Genomic DNA, 21160 nt, shown 5'->3' with positions numbered 1-21160 from the left:
CTCTTTTCTTTGTTTGCCTTCATTTCTTTTGCATAGCTTTCAGATGTTTGAGAGGGTTCAGGCATCTCTTCTTGCCATTTTGAGTCAGCAATATAGGGTTTGTTCTCAGCTGCTGAGTTCTTGATTCATAGGTAATATGCTGTAGCAAGCTGGATCATATTGTCCCCTGAGAATCTCATTGAATTTTCACTTTTCAACTTTTTATGACTGTAAAACCTTGCAAAAGTCTTTAAAGTCAAATTCAGTCTGCCTTAAAGTTCTTTTGTTCTTCTGATGTAGTAATTTTAAAGTTGACATAATTAAGGATAGTATTTTAGCATGTATTTAGTTTTGTTGTCTCTCAGAATTCTTCTCGGTGATGAACTGAGGCTTCGAGAGCAATGTATTTTCTGACTGTAAGTCTGCAAAATTATTCACTGAACTAAAGCTTAGAGATTGCAAAGTCAGAACACAAGTTTGATTGGTGTTTTACAGACAGTTGATTTTCTTTTAAAAATATGTATACGGAGTAGTCCATGTTATAGTCACTGTATTTTTAATTTGTTACATAAATGTGTATGTTCAATGAGAAATTAATGTTATTAGACATTGTCTACTATTTAGATTTCATGTTTTTTCTGGTATTTAGAGCAACCAAAAAAATATGTGTAAGAGAATATGGTTCTACTGCTGTGTTGCTAATTATGCACAGTAGGTTTGGGCAGGTTTCTATTTTACTAATATTAGCATTTACTAACTTTAATAATGGAGTATTGCAACGTTGTCCTTACTCTGTCTAAAAAGACAGGAGTCTTTTTAGAGTACTTCTGTCACTTTCTTCTGGTATTTGAATGAGAAACTTGTGCTTGCACTAAGGGAAGACAGAGAATAGGTATAACAAAACCAAAGCTGCATCTGTGCAAAATCAAAGCCTACCTTTTTAATAAAATTACATTTAATTATAATTTACTTGTTGGATGTACATTTGATACATTTAAAACATTAAAAAGAAGAATAATTGTGGTAAAACTCTTTAGAAGTGTGCTTCAATAAAACTTTGAGTGCTCATGCGTTGTATTACTCTTATTATTTTGATTTTGCTTCAGTATGTCAAACTGACCTGACTATTACTGAAAAAATGCAATAGTTTTAAATTCAAAGAGTAATCATGATTTTGCATGCCCATACTTATATTAACTTTTGTTGAATTATACCTGTGTTCTTCTGTGACCTGCAAAGTCAATATCAGACCCTAAATTAAAATACTGCTTTTCATTTCTGAAGAAATGTCAAATATTAAATGTCCATTGATCATCTATTTACGTAAAAGAATATACATGCACATTTTAAATAGAAATATTGACAACAGCTCTTTTTTTTTTTTTTTTGCAGGTACTTGATGGTCTTGAAGGTATTGAGAATTACCTTAAAATCTTTAATTCAGAAGTCTTACATTTGCCCATCTTGACAATGAAGTATGAGAAATTACGGGAAGCAATTAAAGGTTGCACAGCGAGTACCTTGCAAAAGGGACAAACTTTAGTTAATAAAGCAGATTATCACAGGTATTCTCTCCGTTTTTGCATATCTGCTGCATTTCTCTATATGTACCTGTTGCTTTATAACTCAACTAATTAGAATAAGACTGCATTTAGAGCCAGCATAGTTAAGTAAGTAGGTGTGCATTTGAATGATCTGAAACTCAAAGTTTCTGCCATATTTATCTGTTGGTATTTATACAAACCAATCTCTTTAACAAAAATCTTTAGGAATACTGCATGCTACTTATGAGAGTGGTGTCAAACAGTGGAATTGGTATGTTAGGGTAGTGTTCAGAAACAATGGGTTAGTTAACATTTTGGAAAAGTAAGTATATGTAAATGAAAATTGAAATATCAATGGCTATGAACACTCCCTGCTGCATAATGTAATCCTTTTAGACCTTTTTGAAAGTCATCATTATAACAATTATAATGTGATTCGATGCAAGACAAATACAGGTGTTAAGCCAAGTGCAGAAAATATGGAAGTTTCTCCATTTCTTAGTAGTTTTAATTCATGAATGAAATAACTTTTTTCCCAACGATTTTGTTAATTACAGTGATGATGTACTCCACAGTTATGAATTTTACACTGATGTAAAGCATGACTTAGTTTAGAATCAGTCCTAGTAGCTCAGTATCTCCTATTTTTCAGGTCTTAGTAGGAGGTTGGCGTAGTAAGAATGAAGACCATTTATACTAATGAGTTCTACTTCAAAGGCAGAGCAGATGACCATAGCTGATGGTTGGCTAGTGGTTAGCTTAGCTCTACCTTCCCATTACATGCTTATGTCCTTAATTATTCCTGAACTTTGAATAGCTTTACTTTAACACAGCAACTGAAAGTCTAGATAGGATTTTCAATTCATCTCATGACCTTACAAAAAAATTTTACCTAAAGCACCTTCACCTGTCACCCCAGATGTAATTGGCAAAGGAATGAAATAGAAAATTAAAATATAAAGTTGTTTTGGGAACACATGCAGCTGGCTTTATAGCTATTTTTACTACTTCGGCATCTCCTGATATTTTCATTAAACAGAAAGGAAAGGGGTTTTCCTCAGTGAAACTTTGACTTTTATTCCTAAACCAGCCATAATTCCAGAACACATGCTGCTGTTCTCTAGGACTTGATGTTCTGCTTGCTAGACGTTACCTCAACAGAAGCAGATGTTGTGTTTCAAATTATGTCTGCACAGCATTGATTAATGTTAAGAACGCTAAAGATCATGATAGAATAAATCCCTAAAATAACAAGTCATTAATTTTCTTTCTTCCTTATTAAGAGTTTTTAAAAAATGTTTAAACAGTCCAAATCATCAGTGGGATAGTAAGATATCATCAGTACACTTCAAGAAGAATGGAATGAACTTGTCAAAATAAACCTATCATTCATTTCTGGTAAAATTCAATAAAAACAGGTAATGCCACAGGCAGATCTCCTGCATGCCAAAGCGCTGCTCAAGTTCTCCTATAAATAAATAAAGAAGGTAAGATTTCTGCCTAGAAGGCATTATAATTTAAAAATGGCGAAGTATTACAGCTGAAGCAACAGTGATTTAGAGAATGAAGGTGAAACTTAAAACAGTATCAATAGCCAGCCTCACTAGAAATGTGTTTTGCTGTTTCTAAAGAACAGTGAAAAATCCCAGGCTCTCAAATATTTTAAATGTCTACTTGCATCATAAAAGCAAATAAGTCCCTTTCTAAGAAAGTAAACACAGAATATTATGGCTTTTCATTTTTCCCTGCTGACTTCAGGCCTCATTGCCTGAATGTAATGAATTTGCCATATGTTTCAATGAGTAGTGCTAGTACTTTTGTGCAGGTGGAACACTTTATATTCCTAGGCATGGGCTTGAGGATTATAATCATGGAATAATTTAAACTGGCAAGGAACTCTGGAGGTCATCTGGCACAATCCCTTGCTCAAAACCTGTCAGTTAGATTAGGTTGCTCAGGGCTAAATTTTTAATATCTCTAAGGATGGAGATTCCATAGCCTTTCTGGGCAACCTGTTCTAGTGCTTAAGCACTCTCCTCTTGAAACATATTTTTCTTATATCTAGCCAAAATTTCTGTTGCTGCAACTTGTGAGCATTGCCTCTTGCCCTTTGGCTGTACACCTCTGAAAAGACTCTGATCCTGTCTTTTGTATAATCTCACTTTGTCATAGCTAATGAAAGACAGCAATTAGATCACCTCTTCACACTCTGAACAGAGTTCTATCAGCACCCCCTTGTACATCATGTGTTCCAGCCTCCAATGATCTTGGTGGCCTCTGCTTAATTCTCTTCAGCTTGCCTATCTGTCTTGTGCTGTGAGGAGAGCTGCTCTCCAGGTGCAATTTCACAAGCCACAAGACAACTTGTGGACAAACTGGTCTCCAGATGCAATTTCACAAGCCCTTAACAGAGGGGAGTAACCTGCTGGCTAGCCTCTTCCAGATGCAACTCAGCACGAGGCTAGTCTTCAATGCCACAAGGATGATCCTGACTCATATTCAACACTTTTTGTACACCAAGACAAGTCTGTTTTCTTTTGCCTAACCCTTGGCTTTAGGAGATACCCAGAATGCTCCCAGCCAGCTCATAAGCCTAGTAATGGTGACACAGTGAGTTCTGTCAGCAAATGTGGTAAGGTGTTACATTCCAGAAAACTGATTTCCCCCGGAAACACTCATGTTTTGAAAGACGAAAGAGAGAGGCCTCTCTTTGTCATGTATAAGCCACTGTGCTATCCTTAAATGCCACCAGTATTTAGCCACTGATTAACCCACATGGGACAACAAGATTTGTATGAACAGCTGAGGGTGAAAGGAGGAGGATTTGGACAGAAAACAGAACTCCTATCAAGACTGAATCCTGATTGCTATTTTGTTCCCCTTATTGCACAATTCATTGGTAGTCTTAACTGCCCTCACAGACTTCCCATTTCCTTTATCTAACCAGACTGGAAACCCTGAGGGACATGGGCAGTCACCATTTGAAGGCCGTGAAGGGTATGGATCTGAAAAAGTTTAGGTATCTTTTCAAAAAGCTGCTTTGCCATAAGACAGACAAGAAAGTATAATCTGACAATGAGATACATAGTTGTTAAGTGTTTGCAGTCTGGTAGGATTCTTGAACCAGCTGGCAGCAAGTAGAAATTGGCATGGAATTTGAAAATAGCTGCCAGCTCCCTGAAGGGGTAGTTGGAGCACAGTAATTTTAGAATTCCTTCATCATTTGTGATAGAGAAAGTATTGCATGCTCTGCTACTTGCATGACTTTACTAGTTTTAAAAAAGAAGCTAGATTCTGTGGTTTTTCAGACAATATATTTATTAATAAAGAGAAGGAATCATCTGACCTTGCTCAGGTTGGGTGACGCTTTGTTGATTTTGATGAGATGATCCTCTGAATTGCACTGTATCTTCTGAATGAGGATACTGGAAAAAAATGCAATATCGAAGTGTCTGGTATGAGTAGTACTGGTTTAAATGCACCAAGAGAAGATACAGTACTTGAACATTAAGAAAATTAAAATGTAGATGGGTTTCTGTATCCACATTGTTTTGTTATTTTAATTTTTAGAGTACCCAAAAATAAGCCAGGCAGTTTGTATGCATATGATAAGACAGCTCTAGTAGTTTATGATTTACAAATCTAATACTGATACCCTCACATTGAGGGAGGACTATGTTTAAGGCTAGTGACAATTACTTCAGTGGCATAATTGGAAATCCAACTCACAGTAAAAATGGAGAAATATGATGTTAATTCTGTCCTACTTTCAAATCTTCTTGAGGCATATTGCAACCTTATACCAAAAGATAGCCCAAATAAATGAAAATGCTGAAAATGTTCACATTGGAAGAGGAATAGATTATAGAAAAGTGACAGAAGGCAGTTTGTTCTTGTAATCCTAGAGTGTTTCAAAATTACAATATTGGTAAGTCTGATTTTTGAGCTCTCATATTTTTAAATTAAAACCAGCTAGAAAAACAGAAGGAGCAAAAATTTACAGGTATTAATTCTAAAAATATTATACAGTGAGAAAGTTTTGTCCATTAAGAGAACCCTTGCTACTTTGCCAGTCAATTAGCTTGCCTATGAGTGCAAGAACTGTCTTTATTTTACTGCTGTTATAAATTTATTGTGTTAACTCATGACTAACCAATGATACTTTCAAAGATTTTATTAGATCTAAATTATCATTTTCAAAAACTATAAATCTTGTTCTCTTATTGCTTTTTTTAAAGAAGTGGTGATAGCAGAAGTTTTTAAACATACCTCTTTTTAAGGAGTACTGAAATAGAAGAGTAACATTTTTAGAATTTAAGGATAAAGCACAAACTAACAGGTTGCTAATTTTTGAAAAAGTAATTTACAAAATTTAAAACCAACTACTCCCTAAAAAGGACTTAAAATTTGGTTTCTTTGTGACCAATTCTTGGATCAGATTCAAACAGAATGGTCTATTAATACTATAATTCATGTTAGTAGTATAGAATAAGGGTTATCTTTAAGATTGCAGAATTTAAGTCTGAGCCTGATCTGAAGTGAAGAGAGAATTTCCTTTAATTTTAGAGGATAAAGGCGGAAACCTTGAATAAGTATCTGTATTAACATAAGTTTCTGATGACACTAAAGTAATGAAAAACTTATTTTGAACATGTTTGTCTTAGAAAAATTCTTATGATGAATAAATTTCAGTAGTCAATCAATTGATATGTGGGTTTCTGGTTTTTTATATCAAAACTTCAGATCTTAATTGTATGTGGTAACTTCTTCACAATTTGAAGATGACAGCATCAAGTATTCAGATTGTGAATTCACTGATATTAAATGTTTTAAGTTATAAGACAAGCCATTGTTTTGCACATTGATGTTGTCTTTTCTCCTGTTAAAACAGCATCTTTAGAGAAATGTTGACTTAGATTGCATGTGACATTCTTTTTTCAGCTATTGTAAAAACACTGAAATATTTGAAAGTCCAAAGAAAACATTCTTTTTAAAGTAGAAGTGATATGCCATATATTTTCCACTCTTTCAGGCTGTTCCATTTGTGGTTTTAATCTTTAAATAGTATAACTAAAGTCAAAGTTATTTGTGAAATGAGGTATTTCTCAGGGAATCAGGATATCTGGCATGTGAATCTAACTTAAGCACTGGTGATAAATGATCTGTTTGGAAATGTCATTCCTGTGTTCCACTCATTATCGATTTTATTTGGATTCATTTTAATAATTCTCTTGGTTATTTTTCTTTTAAGGGTCACAGTTTAAAATTTGGAAGTTACTTGTCATACAAATCAACAGAAAAGGTGTTCATTTTTTTATCAGTATCATCCAGATTGTTGAGCAAAAATGAGAAATAACAACAGTTCTACTTTTCCATTTTAGCTTTTGGGTGACAGGCATTCAGGAAATGATGGAATATGTTCAAAAAAAAGTAGATCGATTAATCAGACAACATCTAGATTATAAAGAACTTACTTTGAAGAAACTACAATGGACTGCCTCACTTGAAGATCATCTAAATAAGGTACATCATAACACATCTTCTTCTTAATGCATTCATGAACAGTGCATTGCATTTCCATAATTTAGCTATGTGAATATCAAAGTTGACTCAAATAATAACAAATAACATATTGGTTTGTTAGAGAGCACATAGTTGTAATTAGAACACCGAATGCTATTATCAACATAAATGAACCTAAAGCTGTTCTGAAAAATGCAGCTGTTTCCATGAGAACAGTTTACCAGTGATCTTCAATAAAGCATGGATTTGGTTAGATAATGAGCTATTATAATTTGTTCTTTTGGAAAAGAAGTGAGCAATCAGGACAGTGACCTGCATGCAGGTTTCCTATACTGTTTCTGTGTCTTCTGTTTCATTTAGCAGAGGATAAAAATACAAGTGTGGTAAAATTGAGGGTTAATAAGTGTGGTGACTGTGAACCACAGCAAGTTTTCAGTAAAGCTGAAGGAGAGTAGATTCTGTTCGCTACAAAAATTCCCTTTATTCATCAAGATACTGATGCACGAAGGACATGACAGCCTCCTTTAAGCTGTTGAATGTTCTGTAGTACTGCAGACCTTTTTAATGACTTGTCAGAGATGGAATAGACACATGGGTCCTAAATAAGGCTCCATGTGTAAATTCAAATTAAAAAATATACTCTTTTAACAAGGGTCATACGAAGGAAATCCCAGAGTGTAGACCAAAAAAGTAAATCAAATTTAATGACTGAATAATTAAGTCTGTAATCTGATATTTTGTAGTATTTGCATGATGTTTATAATGAACTATTCTGAATCAAATGGGAAGTAAATTTGCCATAAATTGGTCCCTTTGCATAGTTTATGTAGAAGAGGCCTTGTGGTATTAGAACACAGTGAAAATATTGTAGTTTAGCTGAAAAGAAAAGATTTCTTAAGAGCTGCTGTTGGTCTTGTAGAAATGATGTCACTAGCGTATTGTGAATCTTTACCTAAAACTTCAATTATGAAGGTAATTTTTACTCAAAATGTAGACCCCAATTTTGACATACACTTTCATTCTGCAGTTTGTTCTAATCACTTCTTTTTCCAGTCTTGAATTAGAGAACATTTTGAAGATTTGAGTCATAATACATGATCTTTCATTACAGTGAACAGTCCTTATTGTTATATTCCTACCAAGCAAAACACTTTTTGTTCCAACTTTCTGCTAATGCCAAGTATCCCAAAGAATCTGGTGCTAAATTCAACTACCCCTGAGCTTCATTTAATAAAGTTTGAACCTCAATCGGCAGCCGCTTCTAAAAATATATGGTACATGTGAATTCACATGTCTAATAATAACTATACATACTATGGTATCATTTGCCTCTGCTCTTCATAATCTGTTCTGTTATCATCATGCATATGTAACATCTTACAGTGACAATGAAATGGAGTTGTGTACATGTATCTGCACAAAAATAGGTCTCAGCTTGGCAGAGAAGCTTTAAATGTACTTTCTGAAAAAAACCTGGAGCATATTAAAAGTATTTCTGCCAAGGTTATAATATCTAGATTGGAATGCAGTTGTGCCCTATTGAAATAACAAGCCTGGGATACTTAGGATAAAGGAAAGCACTATCAACAAAGTGAAAGCAAACAGGAGGGTTTTTTCCTCAAATTCTGACCATACCTGTTTGAATTTTCTTAGGAGAAATAGAATTTTCCTCCTTTATATTTTCATTTCTGAATTTCTCTGATTATACAAATCTAAACACCAAGAGACAAATGTTACTCACTTTTTTTTATATATAAAGTGATGTTTTATACTCTTTTTATACTGTCAACTTGTATAAATTTACTGTATAAATAATGCTTTCAAATAAAGGTATCGCAGTCAGTTAACAAAATCACCCCAATGCTTGCAGTTGGTATGGAGATTGGTTCATATATGCCTGAGTCAGAAAGAATTTTGAACAAACACCTTGAGCTGGCTAAACAAACAAAGGTAAAAAAAAAAAAAAGAAACTTTAACAATGTTAAGTACTTCTAGAAACAAATGCATGTTGTATGTAATTCTAAATTGAGAGGCTGAGAGTTTCTTATATATTCTTGGAAAGAAAAATGATCTGTAGTTTAGTTTAAAACTGTAGTTAATGAACAAAACCACAGATAACATTACAAGTCAGTCCTTATTATCATTGGATATCCCCGTCTTGTCTATCTCATCATGTTATTTGTTACTACCTCAGGATCCCAGTATCAACCCTTGATAGGAAAGACTCTTCAATGTGGATTGCTACTCCTACCTGAGGCACCAAGTTTAAAAATTGTCTAGACAGAGGCACAGAAAACTCTTCTTGTGGTTTATTATGCCAAATAAAAGGGGTCAATCAGCGAAAAAGAAAAAAATAGTTCCCAGGTGGAGAAACTTTGGAGGGGGCTGTAAAGTTGCCATCAGATATCCCTTGGTCATGTTGGGAATGCAGCCACAGTATGAAAGCACTGCAGCACTCAGCTCTGTAACACAGAGGAGGCTATTTTTAAGTCACATCCAGGGCCTTTCCAACTCCCACAGCAGTACTGCAGTATCTGAAAGTGGCTTAAAACCAGTTTAATCCCCTCCATGGTCTTGACACAGGTGCATGTTTCATGGCTGAGCTGAACAACATGGCAGTAGATATTTTAGGAGTACCTTATGTTTTAGGAGTTCTTAAACTCCATGACTCCTATGAAGTTCTTTTTTGTTTCAGGCAATGGTTTATGGAACCTAAGAGCTGGATCTGTATAGTGTCTGTGGAAATAAAATTCACTTTAAAGAAATTGTGGAGAGCACATAGTAAGAATACAAAAAGTTCAGCAGATTAGCAAGAGCCCCTTTTTGTTCTACAAGACTGTGTAACAGTTTTTAGTGTCTTTTCTCCCAAATTTTTGCATGCCAGGCTGTTACCTTTGTTGCAGTGTACAATCTGCCCTGACAAAAGTAACCTCTTCTACCTATTCTTTCTGTGGATTGTGATATGCTGGAGTTTGCACTCTTGACTGAATGCCAGAGGTAGATATGCTAAGTGGTATTGAGTTAAGTATATAAAAGTAGATAAGCACATAGACATAGGTATATGAAGCTATGAGTGTAAGACAGTGAATCTGAAAACCAGAATCCCATCTGAATCATGGAAAATGTTAGTAACTCAGCTCTTGCTCAGACAGCATACTGTGACTTTCTTCTGGGTCTGAGCAGTTGATGCAGTAACAGATGTGACCCACTATTTGATCTCCGTCTGCTTTCTGCAGATTTGCTACATGCAAGAACATTGGTTTGAGTTGAAATGCAGGGCAGTCTAACTTGATGGCTAGGGACTAGTCTGGAGCTAGGAAGCAATTATTGATTCAAGAATGAAGGCATGAGTGGAACTAAGATTCATCAGACAAAGTGCTACAAGGGTAGGCCTTAAAACAATTACAGCAATAGCCTTATGAAGACCTAGTGCTTCTGGAGTCTTGCTCTAGAGTGGGCGCTGAGGAGTTCTTCAAGAATTGAGTATCAGACAAGCAGCTAAAAGACATTTAGACTCAAGAGAATCAGTTCAGAAAATTTGGCTATACTGTTTATTAAAGGAATTGTATGACTTCTGGCTATCAATATTATGGATATTATCGATATATGGAATGCTTCTTTTGTTTTCGTTCTTACACTGAGAAGTGATTTACTTAATCTGAATACTGAGATAGCTATTTTGAATGGAAAAAAAAGTAGCAATTTTAATAACTACATCCGTAGTTTTTAGTGTCAAAATGTTACAGGAAAGAAATGGTTATTTTCAGCATATAATGTCCATTATGAGTGCTTCTTCAACTAAGTAATTGAATTATACATACGAAAGTAATACTAGTGAAAATTAACAATGTGATATCAATATTCACAAGTCCTTTTCAGTCATTATACATACTGTTCTATGCTTGTACCCTCAAAGGAAACTTCACATGAACTGGAAGCAGCTGAGAAAATCATCAAAGATACGGAAGAGTTTGAACCTGAGCAGGTGGCAGCTTTTTCTAGCAGAACTGGCTTTCTGAATGAAGAACTGAAAAAAATTGAAAAAAATACTAGTTCAAAACTAGAAATTCTAGAAACTTATGTGGCCTTTTTAAAGTCAGCGATGGAGGTACAGATTACTTATTTATTCTCTGACTAGACTGTGAAAATCTTACAAGTGAAAAATGTGCTTTTAGCTAGCTAAGACAAATCCTGTAGATGCTGTGCCATGAAAGCACTGTAAATCTTTGTAAGCTCCTATCTGCTTTAAAGGAGATCTGTTCCATTAGGGCAAGCAGCCCTGATCATTGAACTTGCATCAACATAATGACTAGTCTATTCACAGATTTTCTACTGATTTAAATCACCATTGTAGGAAGTATTATAATTGAATTTTTACTTTTTCTCCTGCACACATGCACTCTCTCATTATATACATAATAAAAATGCTTATGTGTATGTACTCTGACTCCTAAATTTACTGATTTTGCTTCATATGATTTTTAAAATATTTCACATATGTTGATATAGATATTTATCGCTGTCTTGCACTACTTCCAATGAAGTGCTAATTCATCTGAAGGGCTTTAAAAATTAAATATAACCCAGCTCTAGCTGAAATCATAATCAATGCAATACCAACATAATTTTGGTAGCTGTGCTGATGATGCCCAGGGCAGTTAATTTTCATTTTGATGTAATTCTTGTTTTAAGATTCTACAACACTGTTGTCCTTTTATATTTAGAAAGAAATTGAGGGTGGAATGGAACCTATCAGATAAAATTAGTCATAGGATTTATTCATTTGAAGGTAAACTTCAAAAAAATCTACTTCCGGTTGTTGCCAACTTGTTACTTCATATTAAACAGATCTGTGAAAATCATTGCATTGATACACTGGTATATAATATCCATGTAATGATATGTGACAGAAATTGAACAAATTGCTGCCACCTGTCTGCTTGCCATCTACTGGTTTACAGGTTATTTAAAACTTTTTTATTATTTAGTATTTGTATAGATTTTAGGGGGGATGATAGATCTGGAAATGCGGAAAAGATTCAGAGGCTGCTGTTCAATTTTATCATGTCTGTAAATATTCTGATTATAGCAGTTCAATTTTTGATTTGTTTTTTTATGCTTATTTTATGTCTTTCTGTAGGTGAATGATGATATTCAAAATCTGAAGGAATTCTATAAATCAGAACCACTACAAACAAACAGAGAGGCTGAAAATAAAATTGCAATGGAATCAGCTAATACTCAGTGGCAAAAGGCTATAAAGAAGATTTTTTCCACTGAAAATATGGGTTGCAATTTTCTTAATTTAGTAAATATGGTGAGTATAATCTGATAAACCGTATTGAATATTTGATGTTTGCCTGTGATGAGGTCTAATCCTGGTTCTGTGACTGATGGATTGTGATGTCTCCAGTACCTAGTTTTAAAGGGACTAATGCTGCTACATACTTTTAAAATATGAAAGTATTATTTGAATGCTAATGGCATTATAAGTAATATAAAAATTTTTGCGATTAACGATGACAGAGCCCTTAATAAATGATCCAGTACATGCATACAAATATAATACATGCTTATATCTGTTTTGTTCATGTTAGAAAGCAGCATATGTGCAAGTAGAGTATTAAGTTTATTTTACTTCCACTAAGAGGCAGTATTTACTAATTGAGTGTATGAAGTTCTAAAGAAATGGGTGCTAGACCTACTTCCTTATAGATAATCTTTCCTGGTGTCTTTACATTCTGTCTTTGGTTCAGCGGCACTGCTTAGGCATCCCTAACTAATTTTACAGCACCCCTTCATGAGATGGTCATTTGAGATGTGCAATCATTCCCTAAGCCACTCCTCCTAAAGTAATCCCAATTAATGTAGACAGCCTGGATACCCAGCTGTTCTTTCTGTTTTTATAGGACAGACTAGGGAGCTGTTACATTAGGGTGAGAAGCGGGACTTGGTGTTGATAACATACAGCAGCATGCAGGATGAACTGGAAAAACCTACTTAAGGAGGGAAAGTGCTTAGGCAGTTAGTGTGGGCTAAAGTGAGTGCTGTCACAGCTGGATGCAGCCAGGCACAGATAAGATAGTTGGTGTAAAGGCAAACTGAATATGTGTGAATATGAGGTTGCACTGCAGTCACTTAAAGTCTAAACATATCTTCAGATATTATCTCTCTAGAGACCTGGAAGTGTGTTGCCACCGTATTTTCTGCTACTCTGTTCCCATTATATTTTTAGGTTGTAGCTTTTAAGTATCTGGAAGATAAGGATCATACAAGTAATTTACAAACAAAACTTTTCTTAAAAGAAAAATTCTGAAATGAGAAAAGCAGAAACAGCATTACCCAGTTTTCTGGTGTTTCTGATATGGGGTCTGTTAAAAAGAGGAAAAAACACCAAATGTTCAAATGCTGAACACTTTATCCCTTCCATGCTTTGGTGCTGCTTTGGTTATCAGCACAAAGGAGTGGCTTTTTCTTTGTCCACTTTCCAGTTGCTATTCCCCAAAAGGCCATTTTGGGTAGTTCTGTCTATTCAGAAATTACTTTATTTCATATGAATGTTAAACAGATGGCAATAATTCAGTCATTACTGACCTGTTGTAAAATTTAATGTTAGCCATGTCCACAGTGTATAAATTCTGTTGATCTATGCCTATTTCTAAGAGAACAGTGTATTTAAAGACACCTAGAGTACCAGAAATTTTCAAAGAAGTTACCCTAGAATAGTTTTTTTTATTAAACTTTGTTGAGACTTTAATATTATGAGGTTTTAATTGTATTTTATAAAAACGTGGAAAAAAAGGTGTCTCTTTATTTGCCAGGTAAATGACAGTTTAACATTAAAAGTAGAAAAATCTGTACGAGTAACAGAAGATATCATTCTTAATCTGAGTAAAGAAAAGAAAGAGCTGACTGATCTTTGGGCAATCCGGAATTTTGAAATTACTCAAGTAAAACCTGTCAAGCAACAGTGCTGGTTATTTAAAGAACAACTAAAAACTGTAAGTAAAATAGCTAGGAAGAAAGAAACTGTGGCAAACATTTCTAGATTGTTATTAGTTTGTCTGTGACTCTCTCATCAACTATTACAGGTATCATTTAAGAAAGAGACATGATCACTAAGATACTTTATAGTTTATTCTGCCATTTAGATATTCACGAAGAAACATGAAATGTTTTTGATCTTTCTTGCCTTTATTCAACCACATACAAGTCCACGTCCCCACTTCGAATTTTAGTATTTAATCAAGTTCATATACTATACCAGCAGTGCTTTAGTTTTTTATTTGGTTTTGTGTTGTGGGGTTTTTTTTTTTTTAAAGGAACCATTTTGTTGTGACTTAATAGTTACTAAACTAAACTCTGTCCTAACAGTTACTAAACTCCAGTCCAACCATGTTCATAAGGAAAGAGGATTAAAACCTCCTTGGCACAGAGACAGTGTGCAGTGTTCCCTAGAAGCAACACTAGCTAGGCTAGTAGCAGAACCAGAGGTTTGTAGCTGCTGTTTTTCTAGTGCAACTTATCAGTAAACCACGACATCTGTTACGACAGAAAATACACTGTGTGTATGGGTCATTTGATCTCAGTGTCTGAATCATTTTTGTACACTGTCTTAAAGATTTCCTGTCACTCTTGTCAGTCAGAGGGTTTGAGACAGAGAGGTTTATAGTTTAAAAAAAAAAATAGATCAGTCATTTTAACTTTAGAATCTCTCTCTTTTTTTCTTGTTTTTTCTTTTTTTTTTTTTTTACTGGTAATCTCAATGAAATGTACTTGACAGCATTTGGGTGTCTGGTTTGGGGGAAGGTTCTTGTTACAAATTTAGATGTGAGTTTAAATTTTTTATTGTTTACTACAGACAGAAACACTGAACTGTTTGATTATGTTTTAGACTACCCATGGATTAGAGATTCTTCAAGAGGCACTACATCTTTCAGCAACAGTTGACCTTGGAAGTGACTTTTTTATTGTTTTGGAACTACAAAAAAAGCTTAACCAAATGAAACCACAGTATCAGGTGAGAAACCAAGCTAGTGAAGTGCATGGTGGATCAAAAGCTCTTTTTGGTACAGTAAAGATTTGCATTGACCCCAGACAGAGTGTCTGGGGTCGCAGTGTTTTATGTTTTACATTACTTTTCCAGAAGGAAGGGTTTGTGTGTGTTTATAAGGTAAGGGAGAAGACGTTTTACCTTTAGTGTCCAGAGAATGTCTTGAGTGGTGTTAGCTGCATATTAAAGTAATACACAAGCATTGGGGTGGTGGAAATACAAGGAGAGAATACCAGCTTCGTCCTTTTGAGTTAGAGCTGGTCAGAGGCTGAGGTATGTCATACTGAGCTTCCTGTCTCCTCTGAATACTGTCTCTGAGTTTTAGCAATTCAGTCTGACATTCCTCTACAAGTCAGTTTGACTTGTTTTGATCCAAGGCTGTTTCTGGGTGATAGTTGAGATTCATGTTTAGCAAAAAGTGTGTGGAACGTGTTTTAAAGAACATGGCACTGATTTTTCCCAAAGGCAATTTACCATTGTTAGGTTGCTATTTCATCAAGTGCAAGGGAAAACTTGCAAATATATTTGTGTAATTTGAGTAACTTCTGCTTTTTTGCTAGCAACTGAATGCTGAGTTTGAGTACCTGATAAAATTATTAGAATTGCCAAGCCAGAAAGGATTTCCTGTGAAGGAGAATTCTGAGAGAATAAGTGAGCTTATTCATCTCCATCAAATGGTAAAGGACACAATGACAGCATATGATGAGATTTTCAACAAGACAGTCAAATTCCATCACATTAAAAAAGAAGTGAGTATAATCTTTTAAGATATACCTTCTTCCCGTTGCAGTTAAACTCGTTTTGGTGCCTGTCGTCTTTCTTTTTTTTCCCCCAAACAAACAGCATTAACCTGCCTGGTGATGAGAATTAAAATCTTGGATCTAAAACTGCATAAAATTTGGAGAATTTAAAAACCGAAATTTAATTACTTAAACCCACATCAAGAAAGTTTAGGGTAACACATTATGGGTAAGGAAGGAATTGTAAGCTTCCTTTCACATAATTTTAAACATACACTGATTTTCATTTTAATGTATTCCAGCTGGAATGTCTATCAAAATCAGGAGAACTGGATATTCCTGAAATATGGGAGGACCCTGAAAATGTGCACTGTGCTAAAGCCTGCCTTGTGAATGCTCAGGAGAAACATGCACATATCAGACACCTATATAAACTGCTTATTACCCAGGGAGCGGATATCTTGTCTGCAGTGCAGCAACCTGTGAGTAGAATTAGAATGATTTGTGAAATCCAGGATAAATATGAAAGAAGATTATTGGAGCTATGTGACTGACTTTTAGATGTACAAAAATGTATTAATATACTAAGAAAAATAAATACAGAGCTTTAAGATACTTTTAAAAGAAAGCAAAACAAAAATGTAAAACAGTTGATAATTTTTAGATTTCTACTTTTAGAGTTTGCAGATATACAGACATCAAATTAAATGAAACACCCAGGAATGATGAAACTTATTCTTCAGTAGTTACTCACATTACAAATTGCTTTTGTCAAGAGAAAAGAAAAATTAATCTCCTTGAAATCTTGTTTTAATTTTTTAATTGTCTGTGAACAGATCTTACTCTGGAAAACATTGACATAGATTTGAAATGTGGAGGAAATGAATCTTAAAATATCAGTGCTTGGGAAAAAGAAGCATGACTTTCTGTTCTCTAGTATTCTTTGTGCAGTTCAAGGCCCTGTTGGTGTTTTCTTGAATGTCACATCTGTATATTAGACTCCTGCTACTTTGTAAAGGTTGCTTTGCATATTTATTCTCCTATAAAGAAAGGATGACAAAAGAACAAAAAGGAAATAGAGTAACAGTGTTACCTTATTAGTGGATTCCAGACTGATTTTCATGGCAAAATGGATATAATTTTAGAAAAGAGTTAGTTTTCAGGGCAGGCTTGTCATTGCCCTGTATTCATTTACTAGGGAGGAAGCAAGACATTCCCTTATGACCTGCCTAGTTTATCCACATTGCCAGTCTGCTCTTCAGACTCCATAAATTTATTGACAGCTGAAAGGACCTAGTCTCCAGGTGGTAAAGGACTAGAGCAGGCCATGTCCTCTTTGCTCAGAGAAGACACCATGTGCGAGTTGTGACTTTGACCCAAAACTACTCCTCAGACTACTAGTGATTGAAACTGCTATGTACTTACTCTCAATACAGTGGAGGTTTGATAGTTTACTCTAGCCCATTGTGGCTGACTATGCATGTTCTGTTTCAAAATGATTTTCATTTTAGATTGGTTAAATCAATAAATTCCCTGAGTTTCATAAGTTTCTTTGTCTGTTGCCTGTTTAGAATTGCTTGAATGTTTCTGTAAAGAATCTGAAGCAAGAACTTGCTAGATTTGACTATGATAGCATTAACTGGAGCTCCAAAGCCGATAAACATGAGGAAGAACTATCACAGCATTTCCAATACTGCACCACTCAAGAGGAGATAAATGAGGTAAATGAGATAAATCCCAACACATTAAATGACTGTTAAAAGGGCTGTTGTGTTCTGTAATATATGTTACTGTTTACCATTCCCCTAGATGCTTCATACGTATACAGAAAAGCTGATTTCATCTTACCAGCAACCTTTGATCCATGCAGCAGCAGTAATAATCTATGGTCCATACCTCTGCAGTTCAGGATTATATCAAGTTGTTGGGCTGGCAATAAAGTGCTTTCACTGTTCCAAGAGGACTGGTAATAGAGCAGCTATATTTTTTGACTTTCAATTCTGTCAGCCCCATCTGAAATATCTGAGTCTTCAGATTTCTTTTTTATGAAGCCAAAGTTTCAAACAAAAGTAGAATTTACATATAGTGCAGTTGTAAGGCTATTAGAAAGAACTTTCAGTCTTTTAGTGAAAATTTCAGAATAATTTAGTACTTAACATTTTTTCAGAAACCCAAGGTATGATACTTAAAAAATTGCTAGAAGAAAAGGAAATGTTCCTTGGCACAAGATATTAGAATTTAGTATTATGGAACTTAGATTAGGAAAAATTACTTAGTTAATATGATTATTAATTTAGCATCTTAGTAGGCCAAATACAAATCCACTCACAGCTTAGCTGGTTGTATCGGATAGATGTCTCAGCAAAAATTAATTTAGGAAAAACATTCCATAGAACAAATTTTCTCAGTTCTTTAAAAAAAAGGCTGATGGCCTCTGCAGTTGAAGTTCTGTATATTGCACTTCTGTGCACCCGTGATGTACAGAAACTGGATTCTTACCTGGAAGGATTTCGCGCTAATGTTCCCCATATTGTGAAGCATAGGTAGTGGAAACACAGGACCCGGTGATACCTTTTGCTAAGTAATTCCACACCTGAATAAAGAAAGACTGTATTTTCTCGAAATCACCAAAGTAGAGGTGACTGAGATTTCTGTCCCAACTATTTTTAATGAGAAAAATAGTTTGGATTTTCTTTTCTTTTACAAAATATTTTGTGTGTTTGTGAAAAGTATTCATTTTCACAAAAAGGTATTTTGAAATTGAAAGAAAATGTGCATCAGAAAAAGGTTTTTTCAGTCTCAGTTACAGTTCTAGTCCCTTGTCAGTTATAAGCTGAGTGTGTTTCACTCTCTGATCTGTGCATCAGTCTCCTGTGATGTAACTTCTTGGCCAATGGTAGGAGGCAATGGGAACAGCAAGTGATATAGGAGAAGCACTCTGGCAGAGGGGACCATGCTGTAGAAGAAAATGAAAGCATGAAGTACCTAAACAAGAAGTCCCATTATGCTTTGCTGTGGCATGGCAGAATCAGAATATTTGAAGTTTGAACTAAAGTGTTCTAGGTTTTTACTGAAAACCCCTCAAATCTGCTGAAGAAAAGGAAGTGTTCACTGATCAGCTTGCATGTAAGTCTGGCCATATTCAAAGACATGCTGTTATATTGAATGAATCTCTTGTTTCTGTCCTTTGCTTCTGGGATTATATAATGAGGGTAGGCAAATATGACTCCTTTCTAAGAAGAATTATTTTTCTATTTTTATTACTTGTTAGACTTCCAGTGACAGCAATAGAGGAAAAAAGCAATTTTCTGTCTCTCTCAAATTTCAATGAAAAGTGTGTCAGTGACATGTATTACTCACCACATGGCTTATATTGCAAAATGTAACATTTTACTTTCTCATACTTAATGGATACCCTCTGCAAAATAATTGCATAGCATATTTTGAATTACAGTGTTAATTATGGATTTTTTTTTTTCCATTTTAAGTTGGGAAAGCCATGTTGGCTGCTAAGTTAAAACCTGTCATCCCCAGACCTAATTGAATCCGAATTTAAACTAACTGAAATATACTAATTTGGCATATGGATAACTTTTTCTTTAGATTCCTTTTCTATTAGAGGTTAGCATAGACAATATTTCCTAAACAAATACTTGGCTAATGTACCTTTAATTAATTAATGCATCTGCATTAATCCACTTCCATTTTTCTTCATTTTTTTCATTAAGTATTTATAACTAATTCTGTTTAGGGATCAAGAAACCAGACACTGAACTACTTCAAGAATGTTAGAGTATTCACTTCAGTATTTTAAATTCTGTTGATTTTAACATCAGAAATTAGTCTGAGTATTGCTAGCATCTAGCAGACCTGTCTGAAATAACAATTTCTTTACCATCCACTATGTCTAAGCAAATAAATATTTCATGTGCCAGCAGCAAGCAGCAGCTGTTCATGACTGTCACATAGTAAACAGCCAACCAGATAATTTAGTCGTGATTTACCAGTGTACAGAGGAGACTTTAAAATTGACTGAAAATATTTGGAATTCTGTTGTAAATACTTAAATTAATTTGCATTTAATGTGGTGAATTTAAATGTGTAAATAAAGCACGTGAGCAAGCAGCCTTGGTGATTAGGACTCACTGGTGTTTGAAAATATCATACTTGGAGGACTTGGCTAGCTCCCTGTGTTTGTAACATATTAGTGCTTCTGTAAGAATCAAGGAAACAAATACTTAAATTTATAGCCAAGGGTACAGTCTTGGACGACAGGAGAGTAAAATGCATTCTTTTTATGTGCCTTCTCTGATTTAAAGAGTTTGCAAAGGCCAAAAAAAGGATTTATGCCCTCTACATCACTGAAAAGTATAAGGAAAGTTCATATGACCTTTGAGATCTGTATTTGTCAGTTTGGGCTTCCTGCTTCACTAACTAGCTTGGGTAGCAGCCTTCAAAGAGCTGCAACTCCACTGCATTACACTGTAATAATTTGCAATAGAGCTGAGTCAAGCCTCAGGTAACTGTAGCTTAATATTACACTGATTCTGTTCATGGGATTATAAGTGACACAGTTATCTACGTACATAACTTTTGCAATGAAAAAGCCTTTTCTTTAGGTGATCGCTTTAAAAATAACATTTATGCATGTCTGCACAAAACTTGCAACAGAGGAGTAACATCCTGAAATAGGTTCTCAGCTCTCTCCAGTCATCTCACATCCTTCCTCTTCATCATGTCATTATTTATACACTTATGGAAAGTTATGACTGAAAACGTGGATTTTAACCATAAAGGATAATGACCTATATGTTCACAAATCAGTAGGAATGGACTCTTCTTAGCACATTTTTCACCTTGTAATTTATTTTGATTGTGGTCCCAGATTTAAAGTAATCATTAATGACTTGAACAGCACCTTTTCTTTCTTCCCACTTTCTAGCTGGCTTTGCTTCTGTCTGTTCTTTAATCTTTGCCACTTTGAAAATGTGTTTTCAGCAACCTGCTTTCATGGGCTATTTTGATTATTAGTGCTACTAAAAGTTTTATGTATGAATAAAAGGGAAGGGTAAGCGGCTAACAACACTGAAGTACCTCCTAGAGTGGCTTACACAGGAATCAAAGCATTTTACTGGAACTGTACTGTTAAGAAAAAACTGTTTAAAGCAGCTTTATAACTTGCTTTTTCCATTTGTTTTGTAGTTGTGTGATAAATTGGCACAATTGGCACCTAAAGCCCTCTCCTCCACTATCATTTTCCACCCATGACAGGCCAACTATAGCTAGGAACAGCTGCCTGATTAACGACTATGACACAATGG

The 21160-nt window shown here is 34.8% G+C and overlaps 1 protein-coding gene across 2 annotated transcripts in view; it reads left to right on the top strand.

The window, feature by feature from the left end:
• CCDC141 (coiled-coil domain containing 141) overlaps positions 1–21160 on the top strand; it is a 107128-nt gene that overhangs the window by 56628 nt on the left and 29340 nt on the right. The window contains exons 10-19 of one of the 2 annotated variants that reach the window (XM_059820175.1): positions 1372–1544; positions 6905–7046; positions 8877–8996; positions 10963–11154; positions 12187–12363; positions 13868–14047; positions 14941–15066; positions 15660–15848; positions 16142–16321; positions 17411–17560. In XM_059820175.1, coding sequence (XP_059676158.1) covers positions 1372–1544; positions 6905–7046; positions 8877–8996; positions 10963–11154; positions 12187–12363; positions 13868–14047; positions 14941–15066; positions 15660–15848; positions 16142–16321; positions 17411–17560 — 1629 coding nt within the window. The remainder of the gene's footprint in view (positions 1–1371; positions 1545–6904; positions 7047–8876; positions 8997–10962; positions 11155–12186; positions 12364–13867; positions 14048–14940; positions 15067–15659; positions 15849–16141; positions 16322–17410; positions 17561–21160) is intronic. The other variant, XM_059820176.1, reaches the window with a different exon arrangement.

Source organism: Gavia stellata, chromosome 8, assembly GCF_030936135.1.
Source record: "Gavia stellata isolate bGavSte3 chromosome 8, bGavSte3.hap2, whole genome shotgun sequence".
NCBI classification, from domain to species: domain Eukaryota; kingdom Metazoa; phylum Chordata; class Aves; order Gaviiformes; family Gaviidae; genus Gavia; species Gavia stellata.
The sequence above is the reverse complement of the archived record's forward strand: the minus strand, read 5'-3'. Positions and strand labels throughout refer to the sequence as shown.